This window comes from Monoraphidium neglectum (genome assembly GCF_000611645.1).
Source record: "Monoraphidium neglectum strain SAG 48.87 unplaced genomic scaffold scaffold00945, whole genome shotgun sequence".
Classification (NCBI taxonomy): domain Eukaryota; kingdom Viridiplantae; phylum Chlorophyta; class Chlorophyceae; order Sphaeropleales; family Selenastraceae; genus Monoraphidium; species Monoraphidium neglectum.
The window spans coordinates 6,322-18,489 of NW_014012683.1; the positions used below are offsets into that span (position 1 = coordinate 6,322).

The 12,168-nt window shown below is 61.8% G+C and overlaps 4 protein-coding genes across 4 annotated transcripts in view; 2 read left to right on the forward strand and 2 right to left on the reverse strand.

Annotated features, from left to right (window-relative positions):
• The window catches only part of MNEG_6023 (UDP-N-acetylglucosaminepyrophosphorylase), a gene marked incomplete at both ends in the record, with an annotated part of 5,200 nt that extends 3,317 nt beyond the window's left edge, over positions 1-1,883 (reverse strand). The window contains 5 exons of the mRNA XM_014045501.1: positions 279-439; positions 725-790; positions 1,101-1,274; positions 1,587-1,732; positions 1,877-1,883. Coding sequence (XP_013900955.1) covers positions 279-439; positions 725-790; positions 1,101-1,274; positions 1,587-1,732; positions 1,877-1,883 — 554 coding nt within the window. The remainder of the gene's footprint in view (positions 1-278; positions 440-724; positions 791-1,100; positions 1,275-1,586; positions 1,733-1,876) is intronic.
• Positions 1,884-3,803: 1,920 nt separating this feature from the next.
• Positions 3,804-4,788, forward strand: MNEG_6024 (hypothetical protein; the record flags this gene model as incomplete). The annotated part of the gene is made up of 3 exons (XM_014045502.1): positions 3,804-4,050; positions 4,318-4,444; positions 4,623-4,788. 3 exons carry the CDS (start codon positions 3,804-3,806, stop codon positions 4,786-4,788), a joined length of 540 nt encoding a protein of 179 aa, XP_013900956.1.
• A 108-nt stretch (positions 4,789-4,896) lies between these two features.
• MNEG_6025 (hypothetical protein) lies at positions 4,897-7,545 on the forward strand (the record flags this gene model as incomplete). Its single annotated transcript, XM_014045503.1, has 6 exons — positions 4,897-5,076; positions 5,277-5,338; positions 5,687-5,945; positions 6,389-6,510; positions 6,768-6,924; positions 7,396-7,545. The coding sequence occupies 6 exons, from the start codon at positions 4,897-4,899 to the stop codon at positions 7,543-7,545; spliced, it is 930 nt and encodes a 309-aa protein (XP_013900957.1).
• Positions 7,546-9,803: 2,258 nt separating this feature from the next.
• The window catches only part of MNEG_6026 (hypothetical protein), a gene marked incomplete at both ends in the record, with an annotated part of 2,985 nt that continues 620 nt past the window's right edge, over positions 9,804-12,168 (reverse strand). Inside the window, 4 exons of the mRNA XM_014045504.1 lie at positions 9,804-10,310; positions 10,624-10,785; positions 11,136-11,274; positions 11,616-11,821. Coding sequence (XP_013900958.1) covers positions 9,804-10,310; positions 10,624-10,785; positions 11,136-11,274; positions 11,616-11,821 — 1,014 coding nt within the window. The remainder of the gene's footprint in view (positions 10,311-10,623; positions 10,786-11,135; positions 11,275-11,615; positions 11,822-12,168) is intronic.

Sequence of the window (12,168 nt, forward strand, 5' to 3'; positions counted from 1 at the left end):
CCGCCTCAAAATGGGCCCTGCGAGTGGGTGTGGCGGGTTTGGCACGAGGAGGGTCGACACCAATATCAATCCAACGAGTGACGCCGTGCTGCCCGGTGCGTGTGCGCTAGTCGTGCGTGCAAGATGGCGGTGGTGGTGGGGCTGGGGTGTTGGAACGCACCCGGGTCTGCACGCGTGCTGGGACAATGCGAAAGAGCTGCGGCTGCTCTTCAAGGTGTCTGCAGCAGCATCGGGCGGGGCTTCGCGGCCGCGGAAGCTCAAGGACCGCGGCTGCTCACACTGTGTCTGCGTGCGTGAAGGGGCTGGTCATGACAAACCACAGCAGCGGCCGGCCCCGGCCGCCGTTGGCCTGCGCCGCCAGCCGCTGCAGCGCGAGCAGGCGCTCGGCCTGCAGCTGGAAGAGGCTCTTGTGGGAGGGCAGGCCAATGTCATAGCAGCCCTGCGCGCGCGGATGAGGCGCGGAGTTCTAATTATCACGGCGGCAGGTGGATCGCGGGTTCAGGGGAGCACGAACGCGCGCCCCTTTATGTCTGAGGGTGCGGGCAAGGAGGGGCGGGCGAGCCGTGCCAGACGCTGACCGGCTGCTCTGCTGCCGCCCCTGGGGCAGCGGGCGGCGACGGCCAGGAGAGCGCATGACCTGGTGCGCCGCGCTTATCATGTCCAACAAAGGTGGGGCGGATGCTAAACCAGTGGGTCGGTGCCTGTGTGGCGTCTGGCCCCGCACCTTTGGCAGCTTGCTGCCCAGCCGCGTGCCCTGGCCGCCCGCCAGCAGCAACACAGCCAACTTGCCCTGCAAGCGGAGGGGTTGCAAAAAGCAAGGAGGCAGGGGGTGGCAATGCCGGCTTGCATGAGAGGGGAAGTGGGGGCCGACGGTTCTGGTGGGGGTTTTCGGCCCCGCGCCGCTTCGATTGTGATGGGCGCAAGGATCTGCCCCTGCTTAAGTTGATGGCACGCCCCATCAGCCACAGCGGCGCTGCAGCGGCGCGCCGGCCCAGCCAGCACCGCGACGCGACAATGGCGACCACCATGGGGCGCGCCCGCGGGGGGCTGGGCATGAGGAGCGCATGCGTTTGTATAAGTGACCCGGGGGGCCCCTGCACCTCTGCAACAAGCTTGAGGCCCCGCGCCCTCCACTCGGCGCGCCGCTCCGCCGTCGGCGCCCCCACGCCACGCAGCTGAACGACGCCCTGCGGCGGCGCCGCGCCGGCGCCGGCCGACGCCGCGGCGGCGAGGCTGGCGGAAAGGGCGCTCCTCACAAACCCAAAGTCGAGGGCCTAGGAGAAGGGTCGATCGAGGTCCGTTTGCGGATCGCGCGTTGGCCGCGTGCGGATCATCTGTTGTGACTTTGATCCAGGCCGCGGCTTCGCGGCAGCGCGGCGTGGCGAGGTGCCGTCGAAGGTTCGCGGCGCCCGAGGCGGCGCCAGCACGCCCGGGGCAGCGCAGGCCCTGCGCCCCGTCGTCGCCGCACCCCGACGCCCCGGCGCACGCTGCCTGGGTTGCTCGCGCGGCGGCCGCCTTGCGTGGGCGCGGCAGCGGGGTGTCTCCATGGGTGTGCATGCGGATCGGGGGCAGCTGTATGCTCTCACCTCGACCTCCGAGGCGAGTGCGGCGCGCTCCGCCTCGGACAGCGCCGCCCAGTCCTCCAAAATGTGCGCCTGCCCCGCCGCTGCGCAGCTCGCCTCCAGTGCCGCCGGCGGGGCCGATGATGCGGCGGGGGCCGAGGCTGGTGTTGCTGAGGGAGAGAGGGGCATGGGTTTTGGCGGGCGGGTGGCGGGGGCAGGGGCGGATGAGCTGCGGCGAGCGTGCAGCAGCGGCACATGAGATTCCATTGCTCGTGCTATGACGCAGGTGCGCACGACCAAGATCAAATATTCACCTGTCATGGTTTAGAGGCGCAGATATGCAGCTGAGAAGAGGCCGAGCCTGCGTAGATCTGCGCTCAAAAGAACGCACTGGCAGTGAGGTAGGAAAAATCCTGCGGGCGCTAGAAAAAGAAAGGTTATATGACGGTCAGTTCAATCGTTTGTGCTATCAACATGCCTTCTCAAGTTCTTTGTGCGTGGTCCCTTCGAAAGTGCGCAGTGCAGGCCGTGAATTCACGCTGATGCGCTTTCTGCGCAGCACCTGCCTGTGGAGATCCTTACTGCAGCTCCGCTGCCTCATAATGCACACCGTTTTATGACCACCATCTTTTATCGAGTTCTGTGATCGTTGTTACAGCTTATTTCCAGCCACAGGGCACCAGGCAGCATTCCCCACGGACTGGCTGGAGAGCTGCATGTGACCCTCCAACTCCCTGCCCTTTGCCCTGTGCCCCGCTGCATTTGATTGCCTCATACATCTGTGCGCTGGCTCTGCATGATGGCACAATATATTGGGTTGGTTGGTGAATACTAGGTGCTTAGCCAGTCTGCGCAGCCTGTTGGGGTGGTCTGGCACCTGTGACATCGCTGCATTGCTACAGATGTTGCGTGCACAGATCGAACAGAGAGCGCACGCCAGATAAAAGCCAGGCGCTTGGATGCCACTGCTAAACCCAAACAAGGCGGCGGGAGGAAAGGCAGCTGGGGCCTTCCATTGACATCAAGTCCTGGATACCTACGAAGACAGGTTTGGAAACACGGCGCCCTTGATGCTGAGCAGGTCAGGCTGAGCGGCAGCCTATCCGCCAGAGGTAACATGAATGTCTGGGCACACGAGACAGCGTACAAGTTGTTGCTAGGTGTTCAAGCGCACGCACTCCGCAGGCCGGCGCAACTTGTACGTCTAATGCACTGCGGTCAAGGGCTTGCCACGAACCTTGTCCTTGAAGTCCATCTGTGTTACATACACAAAATCACCTTGATGCACATGCACTTGGGCATTGTCGTGCTGTGAAGGGCAGAAGGGGATGAACCGCCCAATCACACCCAGCAGCATTGTGCGGGTACCTACGGTACCGTATCACTGTGTTATTAGAGGCAGTGACGAAGACATAATGCCACCAAGGGGGATAATCACAAAAGCATGAGGCTTCATCGGAGAAGTGCCGTGTGGCGACTCCGGAGCGCGGCAGGTACACTTCAGAAACCCGTTGTACACCCCGCGGGCATAGAGCCGTGCGTTGTATCACACATGCATTAAAATCAAGTGATATTCTAGTAATCCTCACGGATGCGCTACATCTGTCATCCAGGCACGAGCAACGCACATCCAAAATGAAAGCCCGTGCTCGACCAGCGGCCTTGCTGATTATAGTAGTGATCACACTAGGATGCATCCAACCCAGCTGCGCCAGCCACGGTTGGCTTCGCAAGCTCCAAGAGGTGTGCGTGCACAACTTGCTGCTGCTGCGGCGGCGCCTGCACCAGCTCCGTCGCATTGGTCCAAGCCTGTCTTGTTGCGTCTGCAGCTGCTGCAGAGGCAGTAAGTATGACCAGTGACTTTGCCAACTTGCATGCGCACTGTTTATTTTGCCATGCAGGACGCCGCAGCCACAGACACCTGGGCCAGCCTTTTTGCTGAGGACACATCTGAGACCAAGCAACCCCCGAAAGGCCCCTACTCGTACATGCTCAGCGCGGCCCAGCGTGCCAGGGGGCTGACATATGTTGGAAGCGCAGAAAGGCTGCGGCTGGCGCTTGACCGCGCGCTCAAGAGTGAGTCAAGGGCCGCGTGATGCGGGTGGTGGTTGCGGCGTGCTGCGTCCCGCGGCGCGCCAGGCGGCACTGAAAGCAGCGAAAGCGGCAGCTTCAGAGGAGGCCAGTGCAAGGGCGGTGATAACTGTCATGCATAAGCAACTTGCACCTTACGCCAGCTTGACAATGACAGCGGGCCAGACACGACAAGCTGCTGCTGGCGCCCCTTTATCATTGGCCCCGCCCGGCGTCCCCGCGCGACTCGCAGCCAAGCGGCTGACGGTGGCAGCCGTGGGCGCGAGCATCACCGCGGGCGCGGGCGCGTTTGATGACGTACGGGACGCCTGGGTCGACCGCCTCCAAACGTGGCTGTATGACACTTATGGAGCGAAGCACGGCGTCAACGTGACCGTCAATAACGGCGCGGTGCCAGGTGGGGCTGCGTGATTGCCGTTCGGCCTTGGCGTCAACTGAGGTAAAGTTGGAGGTTTTCATTTAGTTACCAGCCAAGATCTGCAGAGGTGCATTTGGGCAGCATGCTAGTACTTAAGCATCAATAGCAGCACAGCTGCTCTGCTGGAAAAAGCGGCTGCAACCCCTGCAACTTGACTGCTGATGCTCAGGCGCGATCACCGGCATCGACGCAAACGCCCCGCCCGCCCGCCCGCCCCGCGCGTCGCGGCGCGGCGCGTCCGCGCAGGCACCACCAGCATGTACATGTGCGCGTGCTTCAGGCGCCACGTCCCGCAGGATGCTGACGTCATCTTCCTCGAGTACGCGGTCAATGACGAGCACCGCAAGGAGCCGCTCTTCCACAACAGCGCGAGGTGCGCGCAGCGCTGCATGGGGCCTCAGCCCCGCGGCGTGGTGCGGGGCGGCACCAACCCATGCGCGTGATGACATGGCCTTTCCGGAGGCCTCGAGCTCGGACCTCATGCACACGTTTCAAAGCAAGCCCCCTTGGGCTGATTGCACGACCTCGTGCCACGTGATTTTGGGCCGCAGGAAGTCGTTCGAGCGCCTGATCCGGAAGCTCCTGCAGATGCCCAGCCGCCCCGCCGTCGTGCTGCTCAACACTTACGCCTGGTTCAACACGGACCCGTACGAGGCGAGCGCCCACCCTGCGCCTTGCAGCCGCGCTCGCTGCCTTTGCCTGCCTTCCACCGTGTGAGCGGCAGTTGAATTCTGGCCTCCTTCGCTGTGCGCGGCATGCCCGCAATCACAGGGCCTGCTTACGCTGCCCACACACCCGGCCTCACATCTACCAATTATTCAACAAATGTGGATTTCTAATAACCATACGCAGGGAATCTTCTGGTCCAGCGCAGAGCGCGAGTTTCAGGAGTTTGCTTGGTACTACTCACTGCCGACGGTCAGCGTCAAGGCGGCCTGCTACCACGACATGGTGGCCGCGAAGCACGGCTTCTCGGTGCACGCGCCGCGCGAGCGCGACCAGCAGGTGTGCTTCCTGGCAACGGCCATGTGCTTCCTGGCGTTGGCCGCGACAATTGGCAGTGTGCCGGGGTCGTTTCGGCGGTTAGGTCGCACGCCAGCTGTGTATAGTGAGTTTGAGATGGGTTTGTGCACTGCAGTGGTGTGTGACCGTGCATTATTGTCCTTGATTTTAGTTTGACGCATCAATTTCCTCTGGCATTACAGGGGCTGAGGCACAGGGCGTTCTACTATGACTACGTGCACCCTGATGGCAACACCGGGCACAGGTGCAGCAAAGGGGGGTGGTGCAGGGTAGTAAACAAATGATGTGGCGAACATAATGTGGAGGTTTAGTGAGCGCATACAACCAAAGCCACTTAGCAGATGCGGCACGCGCGCATGTGCGTGTGTGTGTCTGAGCACATGCGCGCGCGCGCACCTGTGCATTAGTGTACGTGCGCGCGTGCAAGAATGTGTATATGTTTAGTGACATCTCGCAACACCAAGACAAACCAGACTTGAATGTCTCCCATTGAAGAGGGGGGCAATACAGGCAATCCATGTGCCACCCGTTTTCTCCAGCCGACGATGGCAAACAGAGCGTTTTCTGGACCACGTTGTCTGCTGTGCCGCAGGGTCATGGCCGAGCTGGCGATGCACCTGATCTCCACTGTTGCTAAAGACCTCGAATCCAACCCGATAAGCGCGAACGACAGCACCGACGCGTCTGCGCCGCTGCCGCGCCCTATGATCCGGGACAACCACGCGTCGCTGCACGACACGTGCTTTGTGGGGCCGACGTTCAAGGATGACGCCGTGGCCGAGCATGACGGGTGGGAGTGGATCAACGAGGCCAAGAGCCAGCGCCCAAAGTGGGGCTACGTGGCTAAGGAGGTGGGTCTTCGAAGAGGAGTGTGTGGGTTGTTTCTGGGCCAGCAGTTGTGGCACTGAGGGGGACAGCAGTTCTGGGCGGCGCACGAGCTGGAACAAGGATGTCGAGCAAACATTCCCACCTGGCTTGCTTTGCCGTGCCGTGCCAAGTAGGGGCCGCGCCCATGCATGGGTTTTGCTGACACTGTGACCTTTGCAACATCGGCCCCCTGCTTCTGACGCTTTCGCATCTAAAGAAGGGTGGCGCAGTGAGTGCAGCGCCGCGCGCCCTCCATCCCCATTACAATGCACACACGCACGCATGCGCACAAGTACACACACACATACACACACAAACACACACACACACACACACACACAAACATACACACTTGCCTATGCACACACATCAACACTCACACACACACACACACACACACACACACTCACATCCACGTACCATGCAGCCCGGCAAGGTCCTACATCTGAAGCTCAATACGTCTGTCAGCGCATCCACCCCCGACAAGCCGGTGCTGGTGCAGCTGGCGCACCTGCGCAGTTATGAGCACATGGGCTGGGCGGAGGTTACGTGAGTTTGATCTCACTCTCAGTGGGGTTGGTTGACAGCTGGGTACATGTTTCAATTAATCCCTACATCAATTGCTCACTCATGCGATTGTGTCCAACACCTGCGTCCACTGCGGGGCGTTGCCATGTGGTGCCAAGACTGCCCCACCTGTGCTTGTAAACTTCTTGAGGCATAGCAATGTCTGCCCACCGCATGGATCCTCGTCACCATGGCTCCATTCCTGGCGCCTGACACAGTGTTGATGGCCCACCCCGCAGTTGCACATCGGGCTGCGAGTGCCCCCCGACGCGATTCAACGGCCACACGAGCGACCGCAAGTCCCTGCTGACGCTGCACAAGCTGTTTGTGACTCAGCATGACAAGTGTGTGTTGGGAGTAGAGGTGCTGACTGAGAGCGACAGTGGGGAGCACAAGGTGAGGGCTGCATGCAGGCATGCGGGCGCGTGCATCGAGGTTTGTGTGTGTGTTGTGTGTGTGTGTATGTGTGTTGTGTGTGTGTGTTGTGTGTGTGTGTGTGTGTGTGTGTGTGTGTGTGTGTGCGTACGTGCGCGTGTGTGTGCACGTGTGTGCACACGTGTGCCTGCGTGCCTGCGTGCCTGCGTGCCTGCGTGCCTGCGTGCCTGCGTGCAGGTGTGGGCTCGTGCGCGTGCTTGCATGCATGCGTGTGTGTTTGCGCATGCATGTGTAGCACGCGCGCATCAGTTGCGCTGGGGGGATGAGAGAGGACAGACCTGAAAAAGCTTGGCGATTACAGCACGTGGGCATTTACACACCCCCCTCTCAAGCTTCCTGCCCCACCAGACCACGCGCGACGAGTCAATGCCTATTGGGCTTTATCTCTCGCCCGTGCCGACGCGCCTGTCCGCCCATCCCCTGCGGGCGCAGGTGAAGCTTGCTGGCGTGATCGTCAGCGACCAGGCTGGGGAGCAGCAGGGGCTGGACAACGCGGGCGCGGTCGAGCACGTCCACGACATCAGCTTCAGGCACCGCGGCTTTGGGCGGGACAACGTCTTTGATGTCCGGAACCACGTCTGATCTGGCGGTTTTGACGGAGGGACGCAAGCAAGCAGATTGGCCCCTCACCGCGGGTCCGCGGCTGCGCTGCGACGCCGCGGCCGCAGCAGGGCTTGCGGGAGCGCCACGCCGCAGGCCTGTTGCAACACGCCCGCGCTCTTCCCAGGCCCTGGTTATTGGGAGGGCTCGCGGCACAGCCGAGCCTGCACTAACAAACGAGATGGTTCACCTGGGCTGCACTGATGTGTGCAATTCATGCCAGGTGGCTGTGTTTTACGTCAACTTTGATGCTGTGTTGTGTTTGGAAAGGTCATGGACGTGGGGCATTGCCAAGAATAACTTCTGTGGTGACCAGGTGTCTATCTGCTTCACTGGCTGCTATGGTAAGATGTTTGCAGAGGTGTATAGTGCTGGCGTGCTTGCTGCTGTGTGGGCTGTCGTCCGGGCTACAAACAGACCCATGCCCCATGCTCCCCAGCAGCAGGGATCCGTTGTGTACGGCCGGCACGAGCAAGGTCCAGCCAATGTTCTGCAGATTAAGCTCCTGATGCACGTCTCTCCTGCAAGTTTACCCTGTTTATGGGAATATGCCCCGACACGCCACCACCACTTGTGTGTGTGTATGCTCGCACCTCCGCGCGCGCGTGTGCATGCGTGATGTCAATGCCCAAACCGACCAGTTGCGAACTGTTATGCAAAAGGAAATGCAGCGCAAGGTGTTCTATACACAAGCACAGTCAGTGACAAGAAGCGAGTACTGAATCGCCCAAAAGGGACCGCGGCACCCTTCTACCTCCCACGCGCAGGGTGCGTGCAGCATTCGCCGCAGGCAGGCCGACGCGACATGAGGTTGTCAGGGTGGTGTTAGGGCCTAGGCCGATGCGTCGCCGCCGTAAGGCGAAAAGGGGCGTAATGAGTGATTTGCCAAACAAAACTGCTTATCGACAGTTTTACAGGCCTGTGCACAACTTTGTTTGAGGTCCTGCTGCTGTCCGAATCCCCAACCCAGATGACAACTCTCTGCTCTACCTACCACAACTCCCGCGCCGCCCAAAAACATGATTGGTTCCACCTCCTCCAAATCACAACCCACGGCCCGCCCCACAGCCGTGGGCCCAGCCGAGCGACGTGCCCGCCCCTCGGCGCGGCGGCGCTGTCGCACGGAGAGCGAGCGCAGAAGGGAAAACTCCCCCCCTCGCACGTACGCCGTCATGTACGCTCCTGCCGGGCAAAGGCGGCTGGAATAATTCAGGTCAGGGAAAGAAGAAAGGAAGATGGAGGCTGTGGGAGCCGTGCAATTGATACCTAGGACTGTGAAGCGCGCGCCCCTAAGACTAAGCGCAGGCCCAACCTTGGAGCAAGGTTTTGCGCATCCGTGATAAAGCCTGCTGTAAGAACTACGGCACGCCTGCTGGCTTTCTGGAAAAGCAGCAGAAAGTGGGGGTTGCTCTCAGCGGCGCGCCCCACACAGATGGGGCCGCGACGGCGAGTGGAGACCTGTGACGCAGCCACAGCCGCGGACCGCGACGCAGCGATTGGATGGGTGTGCGAGCGGCCCGGCACGAGGCCCGGTCAAACTTTTGGTGCACACCCCGCTTTGCCTGCAGCTGCTGCGGAACGGCGCACATAAAGGCGCACCGACATGGGCGCGGCGGATCGCAGGGGCGCGAGCTGGCGAGTTCGTGAGGTGAGTGTGCATGCTTCCATGCCGTAGCAGGAGGGCGCGCGGGCTCCCCCGCCTGCGCTGGCCACCGCCCAGCCGGGCTGGCCAGAGAGGCGATGGCGGTAAGCAAGACAGTGGTACGCGGGAGTGCAGGGGAGTGCAGGGGCCGAGTTTGTGAAGTGGTGGTGCTTCTTCAAGGCCCAAAACGAGGGCACGCCCGACGTTCTCGCATGTGGTGGCCGCCCAGGTGCCTGGGTCGGCCGCGGCGATTGTGAGCTTCAGCAAAGCCCGGCGGCGGGACCAGCAGGCCTCACTGCGAGTGCGACACGATACCAGCCTGACGGCGCAGCGCCAGACCGCGGCAGACAGCTGGGCGAGCAGCCGGGGGGTTTCCTGTCGTCGACGGGTGAGGCGGCGCTGCTCTACGGAGGCGCGCTGCTGCTGCTGCTGCTGCTGCTGCTGCTGCTGCTGCTGTTGCTGCTGCTGCTGCTGCCGATGCTGTTGCTGCTGTTGCTGCTGCTGCTGCTGCTGCTATTACTGCTGCTGCTGCTGCTGCTGCTGCTGCGGCGGCGGCACGCGCCTCCAAGGTGCAGGGGGGCCGCGGCGTCGCGGCGCCTCACCACAGGCGCTTGATTGTCACCAGCGCCGCGCTGCCCGGGCTCATGTAAATCTTCCACGCGAGCTTGCCGTCGCTAGCGCTCCGCGCCACCGTCTCGATTGCGGGCGTCCCCTGCAGCTTCCCGCCCAGGCCGTACGTGATCCCGCCGATCGAAACGCCCCCCTTGGCCTGCAGCGGCGCGTCGCCCGCCGCGACGAGCCGGGCGACCGAGGCGGCGCCGTAGCCGCCCGGCTTGGCGATCCGCAATACGGCGTCAATCGCCTCGTTGGCCCGCTTGTTGATGACGACGATGCGGAGCTCTTTTTCCGCCTCATCCCACAGCGGCCACACCTTCAGGCCCTCGCCCGGCCCCGACGCGACGGCGGCGGGCAGCATGCGGCTGCGGGCACGGACGGCCTGCTTGAAGAGCATGATCGCGTAGAACGCAGGCCGGAGGATGACGGGGCCGAGCCCCTCGTCTTGGTACCAGCGGACGATGGCGGTGTACAGGTTCTGCCCAGCGCCCTAGAGTTTTGGATATAGGGTTTGGGCAGCGCGTTTGGGGGCATCTCCATGGCCACAGTGCGCGGCTGGTGGGCATGGAAGGGTGCAGGGCTGCGGAATTGATCAAGCCCCACCTACTGCACACTGGCAGTGGGACCGCCCTTGCTGCAGCGACAGCCCTTGCCACCTCTCCTTCCCCAATTCAACCTCAGCCGCTGTGCTTTGACCCCACCCCATACAGCCCTCGCCCTGACCGACCTCAACTTATCCGGATGCATGCACACATGAAACCACGCGGGCATGGGCCCATAATCGTTGCCACGCGCGCACCCACCTGGTGCAGATTCACACCGACCGCCCCCGTGGCAGCCACCTCGAAGCAGCCGTCCAGCGTCCACAGCGCCGCGGCGAAGACGTTGCTGACGCCGTCGCGGCCGCTGTTGCTGATCGTGTTCATCTCTGCGACGCGCAGCGGCTTGCCCCACTTGTTGCTGATCTGCGAAAAGAATGTGCGCCATCAGGGGAGGTTTGAGGTGGGGTTTTGGCTATTGAGCCGTAGAGGTCAAGGCCAAAACGGTATGATGTGCCTGGCGGGGACATGCAGAACGCGGCACTATGTGGACCCTGGTGACAGCTGGCCCCTCCGCTAGCTTGATCATGCACGCTGCAGCCTAACACACGCGTTCTGCCCTTCACGCCCCCACAGATGTTTCCTCTTCCCAAACCAAGCAAAACCCGTGTGCTTCGCTGTCCTCAGGTCAACTTCAAAGCACCCCCGTCGATCCATGACCGTCTTTGGGACGCCCCTGAAAGCAAGCCAAAGGGTTTGAGCCTCGGCCGGCGCACCTTGACCAGCTCCCTCAGGTTTGCCATCTCTTTCTTGATTGGCTCTTCGTCCAGCAGGGTGGACGCCGTGTTGTAGGTCTCCCTGGTTGCCTTGTACCAGTGGACTGTGGTCAGGTTGAGCCACTTTTGCCCGGCGGACCTGGGCAGGTGGGTTGAAGAGAGGACGTCGCGCACAGTTGCGTGCCAGGGCACGACTCGTGGCTGGTGAGTGAGCGGATACAGGACAGCAACCGCGCAGGCAGAGGCAAGCATTGTTGGGTGTGCAGCATGCTCAAGATATTGCTGAGAACGAAGGCTGTCTGTTTCTACGTCCATTGCACCACGTCTCTGCTCCCACAATTCACATGGGCAACCCTGCCGTGCCACAAAGCGCGTCACCCCGTACCCCAGAAACAAGCACAGCTGAGCCCCTTGAAAATGGCAGGCCCCAAGCACCACAATAAGCAGCAGCAGCAGCAGCAGCAGCTGCCCGCCCCTCACTTCAGGAACCAATCCAAGGTGGACGGGTACATGTTGACGTGGCCCCACGCCGGCCCAGCAAACTGGTTGCGCCGGCAGGCTGGGTCATTGGGGTTTTTATGGTCGGGGCAAGACATGTAGATTGCGTGAGTATTCCAATCGTTGACGAAGCAGCAGCCGATGTAGTCGTTGCCGCTCTTCCCGTTCTTGTTGGTATAGAAGTTGGGCTGGGGTCGGTGGGGCGTGGCGGGTGTTGGAGGGTGTCGAGAGCGGCCAAATGTGAGATGAAAGTTCAAGGGTGCCGTGTGCAAAACGAGGGGACCCGGGTTTTCCAAAGGGCAATCCAGACTAGAGAAATGGTTTCCAAATTCACAAGGGGGAGCGTCCAAGCCGACGAAAAAACCAGATGTGAGTGTACGTTGACGATGCGGTGTGTAGACAATCAAGGTGGGGAGGGTGGCAGGCCCGCATGTGGGGGTCAATGGCGCCCGGTAGAGGCCAACAGCCGTTCAGCCCGCCGTCATCAGCGAGTGCCACCCGCGCTGCTGGTGCCGTCCCTCCCACCTGCCCCCCC